The 18366-nt window shown below is 41.5% G+C and overlaps 1 protein-coding gene across 1 annotated transcript in view; it reads right to left on the bottom strand.

The window, feature by feature from the left end:
• Window positions 1–18121, bottom strand: part of DPP10 (dipeptidyl peptidase like 10) — a 431094-nt gene extending 412973 nt beyond the window's left edge. Inside the window, exon 1 of the mRNA XM_059852599.1 lies at window positions 17988–18121. Coding sequence (XP_059708582.1) covers window positions 17988–18047 — 60 coding nt within the window. The 5' untranslated portion in view covers window positions 18048–18121. The remainder of the gene's footprint in view (window positions 1–17987) is intronic.
• Between the last annotated feature and the right edge of the window lie 245 nt (window positions 18122–18366).

Here is an 18366-nt window from a genome sequence, read left to right as displayed (position 1 = left end):
GTCTGTAAACTTTATATTTTTGCAATTTAGCAGTGAGAAGCACATGTGGGATCACTGATGAAATAAATGCTTGTCAGTCTATCCTGAGCTTGTATCTCCTTACAGGCTAGGAGACAATATAAACTTTTCAGCTGAATCATATAAAGCCTTTTAGATTCAAGTCAAATTCTGTTTCATTTAATTTTCATTTACAAGGCTGTATATTCTTTGCCAAAATATTCTACATTTGTTAGTTGGGTTGTTTTTTAACAATTGCTTAAATTGTTCTTAAATGTGATCTGGAACTGTTCTGAAACAGTAAGATATTTAAAGTCTTCACTTGGTTACCATAATCAGCCAGTACTGATCATCAACTTCACTCCACAATCTGAATCTTTAGCTCATTATTAGCATGGGAAATTTGACCTCAGTTCAACTCAAAAAGCTTGCAGTAGAATATGGTTGTGCAAAGCAGGAGTACTTCTACTCAAAGTTCCATTTCTACTTCAGGGGAAAAAAAAAATTAAACTTCCACTTCTAAAAGTGCAAAACATACAAGTTCTCTAAAAATAATTTTCATTGAAGTCTATCTAAAACTTTTACATATCCCATTTAAATATCTTTTAATCTAGACAAGTTGAGAAATGCTACTTATTTTTTGGACCTCCAGGGCCCTCAGATGAGCCAAAACAGCATTTTTTTCATTCAAATAATCCTTGGAACAACATACATGGAAGAACCCAGAGGAATTGTACTTACTCACATACAGTGTAAAAACCTGCACTTTTGTTTTAATTTTTTATGGGTTTTTGGCACATGCCCTGTCAGGAGAACACACGCTGGCTCTCTGACTGTTTCAAGCATTAGGTATGCTGTTTCATACCACAGGCAACAACCCTGCTTCTGAAAAGCTTTCCATCCACAGAGATGGTCTTGCCATAAAATGTTACAGCTCCTGCTAGAAAACGTAGAGAGGCATATCAATTAAGTATTTTTATATTGTTCATTTATGGGGAATCTTTTATTGTAATATCTGGGTAAAAAATGTTGAAAAGAAGGAGAAAGAAAGAGGAGGGAGGGAGGGAGGGAGGGAGGGAGGGAGGGAGGGAGGGAGGGAGGGAGGGAGGAAGGAAGGAAGGAAGGAAGGAAGGAAGGAAGGAAGGAAGGAAGGAAGGAAGGAAGGAAGGAAGGAAGGAAGGAAGGAAGGAAGGAAGGAAGGAAGGAAGGAAGGAAGGAAGGAAGGAAGGAAGGAAGGAAGGAAGGAAGGAAGGGTCTGTTGCCACCTAAGAGGGAAGTCTCATAGCAATTGCTACCATATGAATTCTTGAGGTGCAGGAGGAGCTTTCATTTCTGAATACTTTTTACTTAGAAACAACATAAAGCCAGCACAAGCAAGACAGCTCTACATCACTTTGATATGACCTCTATTTTTCAAGATCATTTAGCCTTCTGAAAGGCTATGCCTAGAATTTGCATTGCAGAAAATGCAAATAACTCAAAACCTCAAGGAAATATCTTTTCTGTCTCAAAGAAACATCTGATGAAGCAACTTTAGTTTACTCATGAACTGGCAAACCTAATTAAAGGATCCAGGATGTTATAGTGATGGATTTGGACACTAATACATATCTGAGAAAGAGGCTGGCTTCAAAGCAAACAGAGAAGCTTCTATTCATAAATATTTAACTGAAGCGTTGATACAAAAATGAGAAAATCTTCTTCATTCCATTCCCTAAGGAATTTCTTTGAAACAAAAATGCTCATTGAAACTAGCAACTTCTAATTCTCACAGATATGGGGGAATTTAATATAAGCATTTGTTTTAAAAAAGCTTCTACAAATTTCCAGTTTAGCAACACGACATGACATTTGAGTCATGGAATCCCAGAGTGGTTTGGGTTGGAAGGGCCCCTACAGATATTTCATTCCAAGTCCCCTGGAATGGTCAGGGACACCAGTTTTCCCAAAGGTGTCCAGTGCTTCCCAGAGCTTGTGCTACACCTTCAGCTCTGCCCCATGGCTATGCCAGACTTTTCCAGCTGTGTAAGCATTGTTCTCAGAAGGCAGGAGTGCATGGAAGGATCCAGCTTTGTCACTCCCTGCTCACACAAACACCACTTTTATCATTTCAGCTGCTGGTGCAAGTGATAAGTGACCCTTACAGCACTCTCAAAAGACCTGTCTCAGCTCCCTTCCAGCCCTAGATCTCCCAGGGAGACCTCAGCCAGAGGGCAGGTAAATCTCACCAGCTGCTGTTTAAGGGGCTGGAGGCCGTGATGGCTCATGGCAATCACCCCTTCTCCTCAGAGACCAGCCTGTCCCTCTAGCTGGCAGACCTCACTGCCCCAGCAGCACATCTCCAGAACTTCTCTCTTCCCTTGCCTGTCCTGGTCCTCCATTTTCACAGCCACACTTGATTACAGAAAGAGTGCCTCATCTTCTTTGAACCAACAAAACCTTCCTCCAAATGACTGCTGCAGCATTGTATGTCTGTTAGGTCAGTAATTACTAAAATGGTATTGGAGCAGAAACCTAAAGTGAATCTTACAGCAATTAAATAAAATTTGGAAGCTGGCATTAAATTCACATAATTATTGGCAGGCTACTAATCTTACCTGTCCAAGAGCCACCTGCTGAAATGGGATGAAGGAGAAGAAGATCAGTGGGAGTTCCTATCGTCACTAAATCACAAAGTCACCTGGCACTTTGTGTGTATTTAATGTGCTTGAACATTCCAAGCATTTTCCCGCTGTGGCAGAAAGGCCATCTAAGCTTGTTCTCCTTGTAGTCATACCAGCACAATCATATGATTTCAAAACAGTTTTGAAATCAAGTAACAGAGGGTACAAGCCCATGGTCAGGCGTGGTCCCATTCCAGCAGCTGAGAGAGTCATCAGGTGGGACACTGGAACTCTGTATGTTCCCACTCAGATCTGATTAACTGAGTCCACCAGAGTACAAAGATGTCTCTGTGCCGGGTGTTCCCATTCCCAGCATGGCCCTGTGAGGCTGCTGTACCATGGAAAGAGCACCTGCACTGCAGCCCTGCTACTGAAACCTGAGCAAAACCCAGCCATGCTTTAACTTCCCTTGAAAACACAAACTGCTTCTGAGTGCATAGCAAAACTGTTATTGTTCTGGTTATTGATAGTTATTTATCAGTTACACTCAGGATCTGCAGCAGATCTCAGCAATTACTCTGGTTTTCCTCTTTGATTCCATCCACACTTCATCAGCACACTGCTCCAGCATGCATTATACATGCTGTGTATTCTTCCAGCATGTTCAGTGTTCTACGTAGAAATGATGGATCCAAGAAGCCCTAGAGTCTGCCTCAAAAAGTTGTACAATCAAGTTTCCTCATAAGATCATGTGAAGCATGTTGATAGCACTCAACTGCACCAGCTTTCGTCTCATCAGCCAACTTGGATCATATTTTGCCTTCAGGAAAGAAGGGCAAAAATCTTTGTAACTCACCACTAAATATAAAGCTACATTATTAAGAAACAACTCAAACTCCTTCAGCAGAGCCAGGCAGATTTCCCAGCTCTGTGGCATTTCTCACTACATGACAAGCAAATCATCAAATGTGGCTGGAGAGGGAAGATCTTCATTAGCTTTTTTGTGTCCCTCCTCTGTTCTTCACACAGCAATGAAGATCACAATTACATCAGCTCATTAGTTTGACACTGCAAAGATAATTAAACATTCTTCATAATAATATTTTTTATTTAGAGAATATGCTTCCTCCAAATTTTAGATTCTTCTATCTCTTTAGGAAAGGTGAATACAAATACCTCCAAGCTGAAAGAAAAAAAAAACAAAAAAACAAAACAAAAAAAAAAAAAAAACACCAACCAAAATAGAAAAACCACCAAATACAACAGCACCTTTATTCTGCACCTTGTCCAAGAGCCTACAGATGACCTATAGAGAAATCAAGAGTCACCCAACAACTCTGTCCTCTTAAAAATCTACAGAGCTTCTGACAATTTGTCTTAAAAAGAAACAACACTGGTTCTTTTCCTCTTGAATATTGTATTTCTAGCTGGGTATTGGAAAGAGATAGGAACCCTCAAGATCTCATCACTTCTAACACCAAGCCCTCAGCACCCCTGTGTAAGATATCTTTCTTTGTCTCCATGTCCATCGTAGAAGGGAATTAATAGTGCTTAATTGTTCATCATGTTGGCATGAGACAAGAACATGACCATTTCTTGATGTGTTTTTTGAAAATGTAAATTGTCACCTACGGAAAGTCCAAAGTATCACAGACCTGACTCAGAAAAATACATGCAAGAAAATGTCTGAAAAGAAGAAATTTTGATTAAATAATGACCGTGGGATTAGATCTGTTATTAAAAAGATAAAACCCATCTATTATCTAGCTTTTGTAGCCAGGGATATTCTCCATAAATCATAATGAATAAAGTAGTCACATAAAATAATACTGAATGCAGAAGGGTTATCAGTGTCATTTTAGTATTACCTCTTACTATCTTCATCATCTTAGAAACTTTTTATCATCTTTTTTTTAGGTGTCATTTTGAGAAAACACTGAGAATCAGATATTAAGTATTTTCAAGTAAGCCCCCCTTACTAAAAACAGTTATAATACTTTATCTCTTTTCTCCCCTTTTCTTCTGAAAGATTTAAGCAGCTCAACTCATTACCACTACCTTTTCATCTACATGAGAGTTGTCCAGAGGCAGTAGGATGAAAAATACAATATAAAGAGAAAACATTACCACAGAGCAATGTATGCACAAAACACAATTTCTTCCAGCTCTTCCAGGCTGCCTCCCATTAGATGGGAGGGGATATCATTGACAACTCTGCTGTGCTTCATAGCACTTTTAATTTTCTCCTTTTTTTATAGAATCATGGAATAAAATTTGAGTTGTTAGAGACCTTTAAAGTTTTCCTAGTCTAACCACCCTGCAGTGAGCAGGGACATCTTCAACCAGAGCAGGCTGTTCAGGACCCCATCCCATCTGACATCCAATGTTTCCAGGGATGGACCTTCTACAACCACTATGAGCAACCTGTTCCAATGCTTCACCACCGTCACTGTAAAACACATCCTTATTTCTAGTTTAAATCTACCCTCTTTAAGTTTTAATTACCCCTTCCTTACCCCAACAGGCCCAGCTAAAAAGTCTGACCCCATCTTTCTCCCAAGATGAGAAAGTGCTGCCCTTTAAGTGTTGCAAGGGTCTCTGGACACTTTTACAACACCTTGGCTCCAGCTTGAAAAGTCTCAGCCACCTCTGCTGCTTTTGGCACCTGGCCATTGGCTGGCAGACAAGAACTTTGATGCTTCCACAAATACTTTTGGCATAAAATTAAATATTTGGCATCTTCAGCCTTAGGGGTAGAGGATGATCAATTCCATGGATATTTTCTTGGAAACTAAAATTATCAAAGATAATGAGAAGAAAAGAAAAACCAGAAAAAAGAGCTGTTTGTGTGGTATGCAGTGAATTGATGCTCTGCAGAACTGAGTTCACTAATAAAACAAATATCCTGGGAGTAATTTCTTATCCATTAAGATGACTTATAATTGATTAATGATGTATACTGTCTCAACATTTTCCTTTCACTGAACATCTTCATATTACAATGCCCACAAATATTTCTATAAGCATTTAATGGCAGAAATAGATTTGGTCCATCTTATATCAACTCTCATCTGCTATGCTTTACTCTGTGTCAGGGGGAATAGTCATTACTGTTCAAGGATATCATCCGTATTAGACAGATGATAGAGAAGAGAACCTAGAGCTTTTATCAAAAAACTGCCCTCCAGCCTTTACGTATTTACAATTTGCATTTATCTTTTTAAGCTTTCAATAAGCAATTTCTCTGAAATATTTCCTCTAAGATGTTTTATTGTTTGTTTACAGTAATTTAGCTACTTTATCAACCACTTAGATGATATATTTACTCATCTACTTCATCTGGAATATGCTTCCTTTTATGTCTCATGATCTACATAGCACTTTCTACAGCAGAATTGTAGCTATTCAATATTTTAAACTTTGACATTAGAGAGTTTGTCAAAAAGTCATAGTACTAATCTGGAGAACTCTTACATTATCACATACTACTCAATATAGCCCATACCTGTAGGTAATCCACATATTAATTTAAAAAGTTAAACCACAAATGCTGATTGTGTAAGTATGCATGATCAATCACCCAAGTGATCATTCAAAGAAGTTATTCAATAGAAATGAAAATTTGTGCTAAACTGTAATGTTAGTAGTTTCATTCCTATGCTCTAAATGCAGAAATCATTAAAGACTGATCTTTGGGCTTTCAGATACTTTACTGTCTGCTTTCTCTGCAGTAACAACACTGAAGAAATACTGGAAAGTAATGAGCACATTGCATCCCTCCTCAAAAATAATTGACCTAAGCAAGAAGGCAGCTTGAAAATTGTTAGTGTTTTAAAAAATACCAAACCATGAAAAATAAAATTCTTCCCAAATCCCACTGTATTGTTGTGGGCACTTTTCCAAAATCTTGCAGTGTACTTTTTCTGCAGCGTGTGCAGCATCCATCAAATAAGAGTAGACACTATTTTTTTGATTACAGTTTTAAAATGAAACAAAAATCTTGAGTATCAGTTATTATTTCCTTTTCATTCAAACTCAGTCTTTTTTAGTTCCATTGCATCTAATGCATGCCAGCTTTATTTTGTGAGGCTAGAGTACTCAGAGGGTGACAAACACAGAAAATACATGTTTATATATCTTTCTCAATTTGAGAAATAAGTTCTTCAAAATCCTGCAATGATGACTCTTAGTCAAAACTTGGTTCTGAATGGTTTAAATGTGAAGCTATAACAATATGTTTCAGGAGGAAAGGGGATAGACAGGTTGAAACATTAAAGATTTTTCGAGTATTTCATGTAAAAATGCAAAGCAGTTTAATTACAGAAATCTTCTTAGGTATAGTGACCCAAATTCTCTGTTGACCCATCTCTCTTGCAGCATCAGGCAAGTTACTTCAGCAGGCAATTTTATGCACAACATTCATTCTGAACAGTGCCTGGGACTATAAATTCATTTCTTTTATGCTGCTCAATCCAGTACAAAAATGACAGAGCTCTGCTGGGAACACAAAGCCTGGTGGGGAATGAGTCTCTCACTTCCATGTGTCTAGAGCTCAATCCAAATATAATTTGCCTGTATCAGGACTGCAACCTGCAGTGAACCTGCAGTGAACCTGCAGAATTTCAAGCCAATAAACAAAAAAACAACTTAAAAATCACAAAATTCTGACACAACATAATTTTAGTTACAACTCGTGAAATAAATCTCTTCCACAGCATAACCACCAACTCAATGACTTGGTATTTAAGTACTGGATGTGGAAAAGCACAGCTGCCCACCAATAACCAAGGGGACAATGGTCATCTAAAATTCTTTTTCTTCAGACTTTTTAGAGTTCTCAAATTTGAACACTGCTTAGGACTTTGATTCTGATGATACCAGACAAGTTCTTTGAATCTATAAAATATCTGTAAAGATATCTCAAAAAATTGCTTCACGAGGCATCAGCTTTTTCATGGGTGTCACCAGTAAAGGTGACCTCTCAATGTCACCAGGGACTTCTAAAGGGGAAAGAGGCATCCAGAGAGTTTGGGAAATGTTTAGAGAGACACAAATACTATGAAAATAGAAAACCACCGATCTTTGCCTAATTATTTTATGGATTTCTTCACTGAGCATTTGTTTGCCCTCTGCAAATATTTGCATAATCAAGTTTCAGAAACATTAATGTTCCCAGAAAAAACATTACAGCTGTTGAATTATAAAACTGAGATTTTTCAAACTCCAGACTAAATCTGTACAAAATTATGTACTCTGGATGTCAGCTGAGATTTTACTGTAGGTAAACATAGGGAATTCACAGCTTAGAAATGATCACTAGGAAAGAGAGCCATGGGTAGCATATATTGGGTCTTCAAACAGACAAATCCAGGGTTGTATTGACTCCCAGCAGCCAGATAATATTGTGTGAAAAAAATTAGTTGGAAAGGTTTCTAGTATGAACACAATCCTGCCACCTCAGAAAGCAAAAATCATCCCAAACCACAGAGATGCTCACATGAACAAGGTGTGTATGATGTGCCATCAACAGATGTGTCTCCTGAGGCCAACAGAGTGGCTCGGAGGGATTAACTTTTCTCCCCCTTCTTTTCCTTCAGTCTTTTTCTGCCATATTTTTTTGCCTCCTTTCCCCACAGAATTACTGCTGCCCCAGGCATGGCTGAACAGAGCACACAGGGACTACACTCCCTCCAGGCTGCCCAGTGACTGGTACCATCTCTTTTTCTGTCACAGTGGTTCACTTGCTCATGATTCCCCAGGCAAACAACCCACGAGGACTCACACCCAAAAGAAAACAGAAAGCCACAAAGGAAAAGTGAGTGAGAGGCCCCAGCTTCCCCCAGTGCAGGGCTGAGGTCACCCTGACCTTTGGGGCATCTGGGGCAGCCCTGCCAAGCCATGGAAAGCTTCCTTCCCCCTCCTAAGAGAAACTGTTAATCTTAAAAGCCAGCGTTAATTCCCTGGAAAAGCCCAGCAGAAACAGTTGCAGAACCTCTGGATGAACAGTTACCACCAGAGGAAACAGAACTCACGAGTCTACCCCAAACTCCAATTCTCCAGTTTTCAGCTCCAGCAATAAGACATTGTGTCCTGTACGGGGGAAAAAAAAAATCAACTAAGAAATTATTGATAGGTGTATAAATTACAGTAAGAAAACCTTTAGTCAGTCATTCCAGCACTGCTAGAATGGTTTTTTGGGTTTGGATTAGCAGGAGAGTTGGGGAAAGGATCCTTACGAGCAGCAGAAACTAACATGTTCCACAAGAAAATGCAGAAGCACAGCAATTTCCTTCCAGCTTCTTGGAGAAGCAAGGTTAGCTCAGAGAGTGAATAAACACACTATTGTGCTGCTCAGTGCCACACACACACACTGGGTTTGCTTGTACAGGTAAAATGTGAGTGATGGGAAAGCTCAAAAGCTTTGAGAGGTTGATTCCTTTCAGTGTTCAGGAGCTGTGCTGATAATCCCAGAACATGTTCAAACTTATTTATACTGACAACAGGCAACCAGGTTAAGAGGAAAATAAAAAATCTCCTCCCTTCCCTAGATTTATCCAAAAAGCCAGAGTAAGCCCTAAGTCTTCCTGGTGTACAGTGGGACCAGGCTCAGGGCAGGTTTTAGGATGCCAGGCTGAGTGCTCACACACAGCCCGTGGGGGCACCCATGTGTGCCAATGCTCCCGCGGTGCCCACAGGACAGGGACATGGCAAAGGCAGAGCCACTGCAGCCAGAAAATCATTCCAGAAGCTGCCCAAGCCCCAGGAGGCAGCAGGGATGGATGGGCCATCTGGGACAGGCACCACATTTTGTGCCTTCTCCCCTCTTCTAACCAGTAAGAAGAAATGCAGGAAAACAGAGGCAGGTTTTTTGGCTCTGTTATCAGGCACAAGGAATTATAAAAGCTATTTTTTAACATGATGGTCATGTCTGCAGGTCATCTCTGCAGCAAATATGAGCAGCAACGTTTGTGGCATTAATCCCACACTGGCAGACTGATGCAGCTTTCAAGCTGAGTAAGGTTTTAATGCTCTGAAGGGAAGGGAAAAAAAAGATTTCTTTTAGATAAATTGCTTAATTGGGAAGTCAGGAACTCTCCTGCCTAAGCAATTGATTTTACAAAAGAAAAAAAGTTTATTTCAAAATGTAAGCCTGCTATTCATCTGTAATACCCAGGGAAAAACTAAGCCAAGGGATAAACTCTTGCCTTTATACTCCTGAAACCACAATTTTAAAAACATAAATAAGGCTAATAAACAAGAATTTAAACAAATATTCTTCATTCTTTGACTGTTTTTAGTGAAGAGCAAATTCAGAGACAGCGTTCCAGAACTCTGACAGATTGTTTACCCAGGTGGCAGGGGCTGAGGAAATGGGGTCTCCAGAGGGACACTCAGCCCTCACCACTGGCATCAAGAAATCAGCTCCCCTTAAGCTAATGGACTTTGGTGCATTGACTTGCACAGTGCTGCAGAGCTCGGGGGAAAAACTCCAGCACCATCCCCTGCCCTGGAGAAACTCCTCCACCTTTTGCAGGAGCACAAACAGAGCATTTACAGCCACCAGTATGACCACCAGGCACAGGCATCTGCCCCAGCCTTCTCCCTCCCTCTCCCCACGAAGAACCTTCAGCAGGTCTCAGTTTTGTCAGAACTGACAATGTTTGCAACTCACCTATCCAGAGGGTGTGAAACTCTCTCCCTACTGCACCTACAGAGGTTTCTCTCTGAGGAACAGCCTCAGGACACTCTGCCAGCCAGGGATGTCCCTGGGCAAAGCCCCACTTTAAAAGGACAGTTGGGATGGCATCAGGCACAGCGCTCTCCCAGCAGCAGGAGGAACACAATTACCACCTTAAAGAACAGCAACCTTTGAAGACAAAGCTTGTGTTTTTAATGATATAAACATAAAAGCAAGTTTGATATTAAGCACTAGCATGTTTCTCAAACTGCAGGAACATAAAACCTAAGTGTTACCCTTTATTATAATAGCATCAGTTTTTCTGTGTTTAGCAACTTGCTGCACAACTGCACACTCTTTTTACACAAATAGCTTTAATTTTGATTTCAGCACCATTGTGCTAACATGAAAATTAATTCTTAGAAATCCTTGTGCAGAAATGTCCCTGAATGACTATACCTGACATCCATTACTTGCAGAAGTAGCTCAGGTTGTACAAGAAGCAATAGGCTTATTATTGGTAATGAAATATTCATTTTTTAGGAGCTACATCAATTAAAACATCATTAAATAAGCTTAAAACTACTTAAACTTTAAAAAAATAATTTAACACATGTGCACTGTTATTGCCACCCACAGTGCTAAACCATTATTGCACAGGTAGCCAAATTTGCACAAAGATTACCAAAATACTATCACTGTATGCTCCCCAAACCTTTTCTTAAAGGGGAAACATTTGCATAATTATTATCATAACTTTTCCAACAAAGTCATGGTATTGGCACTATTTTATTTACTTTTCCATGTTACTACACAAAACAGTGGATGCAATTATAACAAACCCAGTGCATATATTTTTCTTTCCCCCCATATTTCTTAACTCTTCTGAATATAGGCATATATATCTCTTCCAAATATACACATATATCTATGGGTTTTTTCCCCAGCATGAAGCCTGCAGACACTGTGCTCCCTTGCTTCTGGGGGTTCCACAGTGAGATAACTTTGCAAACCTCATCTCTGTCACCTCTCCAAAAAAGTACATTATCTCTGTCTCTTGGTTTCTCTTCAGGGCTGTGACCTTCTGCAACAACTTCTGTGTGGCAGGTCAGATCTAGCGACGTAATCTAACCCCCCAGCCAATACCCCAAGTGCAGTCTCCTTAGCTGAAGCCAGAACACAATACCCCATTCTGATCTTCCTTGACTTGCCAGCTGCCGTTAGCAGCCAGTCGCACTCAGGTTTTGTCTCCCTGAAACTCCCTTGTCTCTGCCTCCTCCTGCCAAGCTGACGCCACTGCCTCAAGGTGTCCTTCAGATATCATCTCTACTTCCTTCTCAGCTTTCTGTAGAACTTCCCCAAAGCTTGCCTTCCCCATCCTTTTCCCTTGGTAAGGTCACACACAAGCTCAAACAGCCATCTCCTTCTCTCCAGTTCCACTTGCTTCCTTTTTTAAACTCTATCTTTGGATTATTTTTCTGATGTATCCTCAGGAAAGAGGTCAGCAGCTCAAGGCCAGCATCAGTATCACTAAGCTTTGAACACCTTTGGACATTATACTGCTTCCCTGGAGGCCCTAGCATCCTTCCTCCCTCTGGCACTCCTGATTTGGGGATGAGACCCACAGCACACACCCACCACCCAGCTTGGGCACTGGAGCTGCCCTTGCCATCAGCACTGAGAAATTAGCATTTTAAAGCAGAATTCACTCAAACTATTTCACTGGTCAAATTTAAAATGAAATAAATCACACCCTCATCTGCAGCCATTGCATTAGCTTCACAGCTCAGGACTGTGGAGAGTCTTTAATTTAGTTGATGACTCTCACTCTAGGTGTTCCTTCCCTCAGGTCTCTCGGGTTGGGGTACACAGCTGTGAATCACTCTTGGTTCCATTCACACTGTAAGGAACCTGCCTGTCTCATTCTCTCTCTGAAACAAAAAGCCCCCAATGCATTCTGCCACCAGGTGCCTCATTTTTAAAGAGTCCCAGACACTAATTTTGCTTCGCTTCTGGCACATGTTGCCAGTAACACTAGGTGTTGTCAGCACGTGAGAAGTCAAAGTCACTGATCCAAAAACCTGTCAAATGATTAACACAGAGCAGTCACAAACCTGGATGCTGCATAACTTAACATTTATAATTCAATTTAAGGACCTAAGATAAAAATCTTTAAACAGGAAAGGTCCTAAGCAAATTCCAAAGCAATGCTCAGATGTTAGACTGCCTGCCGGTCTTACTATGCTAAGTTTAAGAATGAAATACTGAACAAAATAAGCACAAAATTTTCCTAATACATGTTAAGTAAAACCATTTTGGATTAAAGAATGAGAAAGGTTAAATTCCTCATGATGTGGTGTCTGTTCAGGAAGGTGTTATGTAACACTCACAGACCCATACCTTAAGTGGCTTCAAAGAGAACGAAACGTAATGCCCTATTCCTTAAAGTAATGATGGACAGCAGGAAAAATGTTATGTGATTACAATGCAGGAAAGTACTAACCCATTATTAATTATAATCTACCACCATGTTCATGTATCTTTGTGTTTATTAGTTTTAAAGTGACTGCCTTCTAAATCCCCATGGTCAGCATTACACTGAAAGCCATGAATTGTATTAGAACACATGGGAGGGGGTTGGCTATATATGATATATATCAAAGCTATACCACAGAATCAGTATATATTCATGCACATAAAAGTGCTTGCACTTTTTGCTAATTGCTTTGAAGTTTTATGAAAAGAGCAGGGAATAAAGAGTGGAAAGTTTTGAAAGCATATAGGAAATATGTAGGCAAGGAAGTGGCAGCAAAGATGCCCCACCAGCAAGGTCACAGCAGGCAATAGGACTCAGCTCCCCTGCAAGGAGAGACCCCCACCACTTCCATCTTGGCTGTGGAGTGCTGGGCAATTGCTGCTGGGACACACTGGGCCTGAGCACCAGACCTATGGAGACACTGTGCTGCTCCTCATGGCATCAGCTGGGGATTTGACAGCAACTCTTTCCTTTCTCTCTCTCCTCTAGTTTTTACCTAGTACTGGTTAACTAATTTTGATGTTACCTTTGACATGGAGCAATGCTTTATTCATAGACTGGAAGGGGAAAATATAAACATTTCAAATGTTTTTTTTTTTTTTCTCTTTCCTGCCCCTTCTTATGATAAAGGACTGACTTTTTTACAGGAAAAGACCCCAGTTATTGTCTGGTAATACAGATTGGCAAGGAGACTGAAAAAATACAGAAAGGTAATAATACATGGAAATGAGAAGATTTAAAAGTTGTGATTTGTTCTTCAAATTCCCACCTAGAGATCTCCAGCTTGTCTCCACATATATGTGTCATCATGCACTAGTTTTGGTCTACAAAATACAAATAAATCACACCAGCAACTCCACTCAACAAAAATGCATTCAGGCACAACACTTGAGGTACTTCTATCATGCTTCAAGCAAGTCTCTTTGATGAGTGCTATAGCCTGTAATTTTTGGAGTCCCCTAACAGGTCACAATACACCTCTAGACAGAGTCTCCAGAACTGAATAAACACAGGAGTGTTGTAAATTTTCTCAGTGCTTTGGAAAATAGAAATATTTACTTTGTTCTAAGTGTGCATTTTGAGCTGGCCACATCCTGAAGGTGACAGTGACATGTGTCCCTGTGGGCAGGCTGCCTCCTGCCACCACCACATTGCACTTCCCTGGAGCTGCAGCTCCTCACACACCAAGACAAACATGTTGGCACATGGCACACCACTGCCCAAATTCCTTATTGCCTTAAACAAAATACTATACAAACCTATTCCATTTAAATGCACCACTTATTTGGGGATTTTTGGGGTTTTTTTTTTTGCATTATTATGCTGCCATAGACTATGTTCCTACCAATGGCACAGCCCTGTATCACTTGTGCCCTTTGCTGTGTATCCTGGCTAGTTCATAATTGAACACTCACTGAGATTATCTGTTAGTGACTTGCTTTTGATGTAATGGATTTCAGAAACGCTGCTCTCATTTTAAGGGATTTATTTCCTAAGCAGCTGGTAGATTGCAGTGATTCTCCTATCTGCACAAGGCCTGGTGAGTGCACATGCTGTGGGCATTCAAAGATCCAACTACCTGAAGTTTCAACCCAAAAAGAGTGACCAAGCAGCCCTTATGACCAGGAACAGCTACATATGAATCTCTCTTTCTCTCTCTCTCTCTTTCTGTAGGAGGAGATGCATTTGCAGTTTGCAGGAGTGGGCAGATGTTTTCCTGCTAAGGCACAGGTTTGGTTTAAAAAGAAATTAGTTGCTCTAAACACATAAAAGTCCAAAGGGAACACTACAAACCCCCCTAAAGTCCTTGCTCCTCAACCTAATTGTAAATAATAAAACTATTAGTACACCACTACCCATCAATTAGCAGGTGCTACAACACTACTACAATAAACCTGAAATGTAAAAATTGCTGATACAGTCCCTGGACACTAATGAAACTTGCTGCAGAATTTTTGCTAAGGACATATCTGCACTTTCCTTTTATAGTTTACAATCTAAGAGCTAATGAATAAATAAAAGTGAAAGGAAGGCAGGAAAGAAAGAAGAGTAAAAGGTTGTAACATACATATTATATTACACAGTAATTATGTGCTTCTGAAATGCCAATTAGTAACTCTTTCTGTGATCCAGCTCACAGTCAGATCAATATGAGGTTGATAACAGCAGAGAGTCATGATCTGGTAAAGAATATTTTATTATTAAAGAAGGTATAAAGCCATAGAAATATTAGCTTAACTCCATTTTTATTTTTTTTAAGTAAGAGCAAATTGTAATCACGACTGTGTTAAGAGCAAGGCAAACTTTTCTATCCACAGTCCCTGGTAGATTTCACACAGATGTTTGGTTTGTTTTCCTAGCTAGCCAGGATAATTATTATTTTCTATTTTCTGTGTTGTGGAGTTTTTTTCTTTCTTTCCTCCAAGCAAGACAAACAATGTTTTAACAGAATTTTTTTCTGTCAGACAAAAAAGAATGTTGAAAAATTATTTGGCCATCAGCACAACATGGAAGTGCACAAAACTCAGTGATTCTCCTGGAAGAGCTAATTTGCTTGCTGTGTTGACAAGATGAGCCAAAACTGTGAAGAATAAAACCAATTTCATAGCCATGGGGGGGATCCTGGAGTCAAGCATGTAATGATACAGAAATGAGGCAGGTATTTGGCATTCCCAGCTAGACCCTAAAAGTTTTTGTTACATATCTCAGAGTGAAAGATCATTGTTCATAGTCTTGTCAGCAAGATGGTGAGGTTTGCAATCACCTCAAAACAAGAAATAAAGAGTCTTAGAGGTAAAAGGCTTTTCTAGGAGATTTGCCATCTTATTCAAGGGGTTTGGTATCTTTAGGCTTTTTTCCTTGCTCAATATTAATTTTCCTCTTGAAAATTTGTTTGTTTCTCTGTCACCAAACTTACTTTGGATGCAGTGCACTCAGTTCATGGACACAAAAGGTTGTACCCATCCCTCAACAAAGAAGGATGTGAGAGAGGGCCAGGGGTGTTCCTCCATCCAGGCCTCCTGCAGCCCCAGGGTGACTCAGAGAGGGAACTGGCACGGATGAAGTTTGCAGGATTCCATTTAGTGGACAAGTGGATCATTCTGCTTCTAGTTCCGTGAATTCAGAAGTTTCTGCTGTGTTACAAAGCAGAGTGGCTGATCCAAAAACCACAGAGAAGCAACATTACATTGATATTAACACACAGGAGCTGAGATGCCACAGCTTTGTGCGTTGGGGAGAAACATAAGAAGAATAAAATAAGGGGTTTTAGGGATTTCATTCCAATAGGTATGAAATTTTCCAGTAACCTTTTTTCTTGAATCTTCATAACTGCTAGAACTAATGCTACTTCTTGGGAAGTCATATTTAAAATGCAATTTCTATTTGTCAGGTCAATAATGAAGTATTTTTGAAATAATTTCCAATATAAGGTCCTCATTATCATAGGGAAGTTACTGCTCCTCTACAGTTATAAAATACTTTCTCATGGAGTATCCATTGGCTCAGCATTGAAGCACTTAGAACTATTTATAAAGCACATTTCACACCTGACATATAGAATTAAGAGCAGAAAAATGAGACAGTTTTCTAATGGCATCAGTATTACTGTGTTGGTTGTAAAATGGACTCATGTCTAGAAGGCTCTGATTCATGTTCTCTCTTTTTGAAGACTATTGACTCCTCTGGCTCTTTTTCTTTTTTTTTTTTTTTTTTTTTTTAATGGCATATTGATATTGGTGGTTGTTGTTGTTTTGGCTCTGAAGTCCAGTCAAATGAATTTAATAAATGTTTCTGGCATTGAAAAATTAGCACTGGCTGTTCCAAACATAACAAGGGAATATTTCCCAGAGCAAGTACCACGCTGCTCTCTGTTCTCCAGTACTTTCAAAGATAGAACTAGAGAGGATGAAACAGTTTTAAGCAATTTAAGATTATATTTGCTGACTCTTTGAAGTAGGCCAGGGCAATTGTAATTCCTCATTTCCCATGACATTGCCCATTTGGGCATAAACTAAGGGGCTGTTCTGTGATGTGATGGACACAGTTACACCTTACACAACTGGTCATTAGAGCCACAGGTAACCCCCCTCCCCATCCCTGAGCCTGCAGACATTGCTGATCATACATTGTGCATTACTGATCATACACTGCACAGCCTAATGCAGCCTATATAAAAATGACAGTGCTAATCGAAGATTTATACCTTTAATCCCCTCCTGCCCCAGCTCTAAGTCATGATTTTTATTCCCAGCACTAACGGGATAAAACCCAACTGAGAATTTCCTAGCACGACGTCAAGTTCAGCTGCTCTTTCTGAGAAGACAAACGAACCCCAGACCCCTCAACTTTGCAGCACAAGGAGTGAAGCCTCAGCAGGTTTCCTCACCCCACACAAACCCAAGCACAGCCGGCAGTCGCAGAAAGGCACTGAAGTGAACTCTTCAGGCTTTCACATCATTTTATGAAACAAAATAGCTGGTGTAAAATTTCTAGATGTTGTTTTTTCAGGACTAAGAGTCACTAATCAAATATTGTCACTGACTGCGTTTTTATTTTATTTCGGGGAAAAAAAAAAAAAAAACACTTATTTCTGCAGAGGTACTTCCTACTGAATACCAATCTGGTTAGGGATTTCATTCTATCACTCCAGAGTGCAGTAACTCGGCCAGAAAGTAGTTTTCAATCAATGCAAAGGCGGGATGGTGTCAGAGGTTGGGCAAGAAGGCAGTCGAGGACAGAGCCCGCTATTCCCTCGGCTCTCCCTCCAGCAGGATCACCCCCAGTGCCCGGCCAAAGCACCCACCCAACTCTCCCGCACGCAAGGACACCGGCAGCAAGCACACCGTCCCGTCCGGTCCCGGCTCGTTCCGAGCACACAGCACTAGAATCACGTCTCACAAGTCGATTTCACACCGCCTCCCTGGAGCAGAGCCTTTGCCGTGCCGGCACTGCGGAGCAGCGCTCCGGGAGGCACCGGCAGCTCCGCGCCCAGCGCCGCCTGCTCGGGGCAACTTCGGGCAGGGCTCGCTCGGAAGGCGCCGCTGCCCGGACGCGCCGCGCCCGGCGGGACCCGCGGCCGGAGCTGTCCCTCGCCTCTCCCCGAGCTCCGCCGAACTTCCCCGCAGCGAGAGGACGCGGGGCGGCCGGGAAGCCCCGCTGCCGCCCGCCCTACCTTGACGGCCCGGGACGAGTGGCAGTGGACGTGGTGGGACACAGTCGCCGTCTGGTTCATGTTGCTGGCGGCGCCGGGCGGGCACGGGGCGCCCGCGGGTCCCTCCCGGCGCCTCCGAGCGGCCGGGGGGCTCCGGCTGCGGCTCCGGCTGCGCTGCTCCGCACCCCGGGGCGCCGCGGCAGCTCCGCCCGGCGGGGCCGGACCCGCTCCGCCCCGCCCGGCACCGCCCCGCCCGCCGGACCGGCTCCGGAGCGGGACCCGGCCGAGCCGCGCCGCCCTCGCCCCCGGGGCCGGGGAGATGGGATCAGCCCCGCTCTGTGAAAGCCGGGCCCGCAGTGCTCTCAGCCGAGATGAGCAAGACTGCAGCAGAAAGTTTATG

Source organism: Haemorhous mexicanus, chromosome 8 (assembly GCF_027477595.1).
Source record: "Haemorhous mexicanus isolate bHaeMex1 chromosome 8, bHaeMex1.pri, whole genome shotgun sequence".
In the NCBI taxonomy this organism is placed as follows: Eukaryota; Metazoa; Chordata; class Aves; order Passeriformes; family Fringillidae; genus Haemorhous; species Haemorhous mexicanus.
Note: the sequence above shows the minus strand (reverse complement) of the source record. Positions and strands in the feature narration are given on the sequence as shown.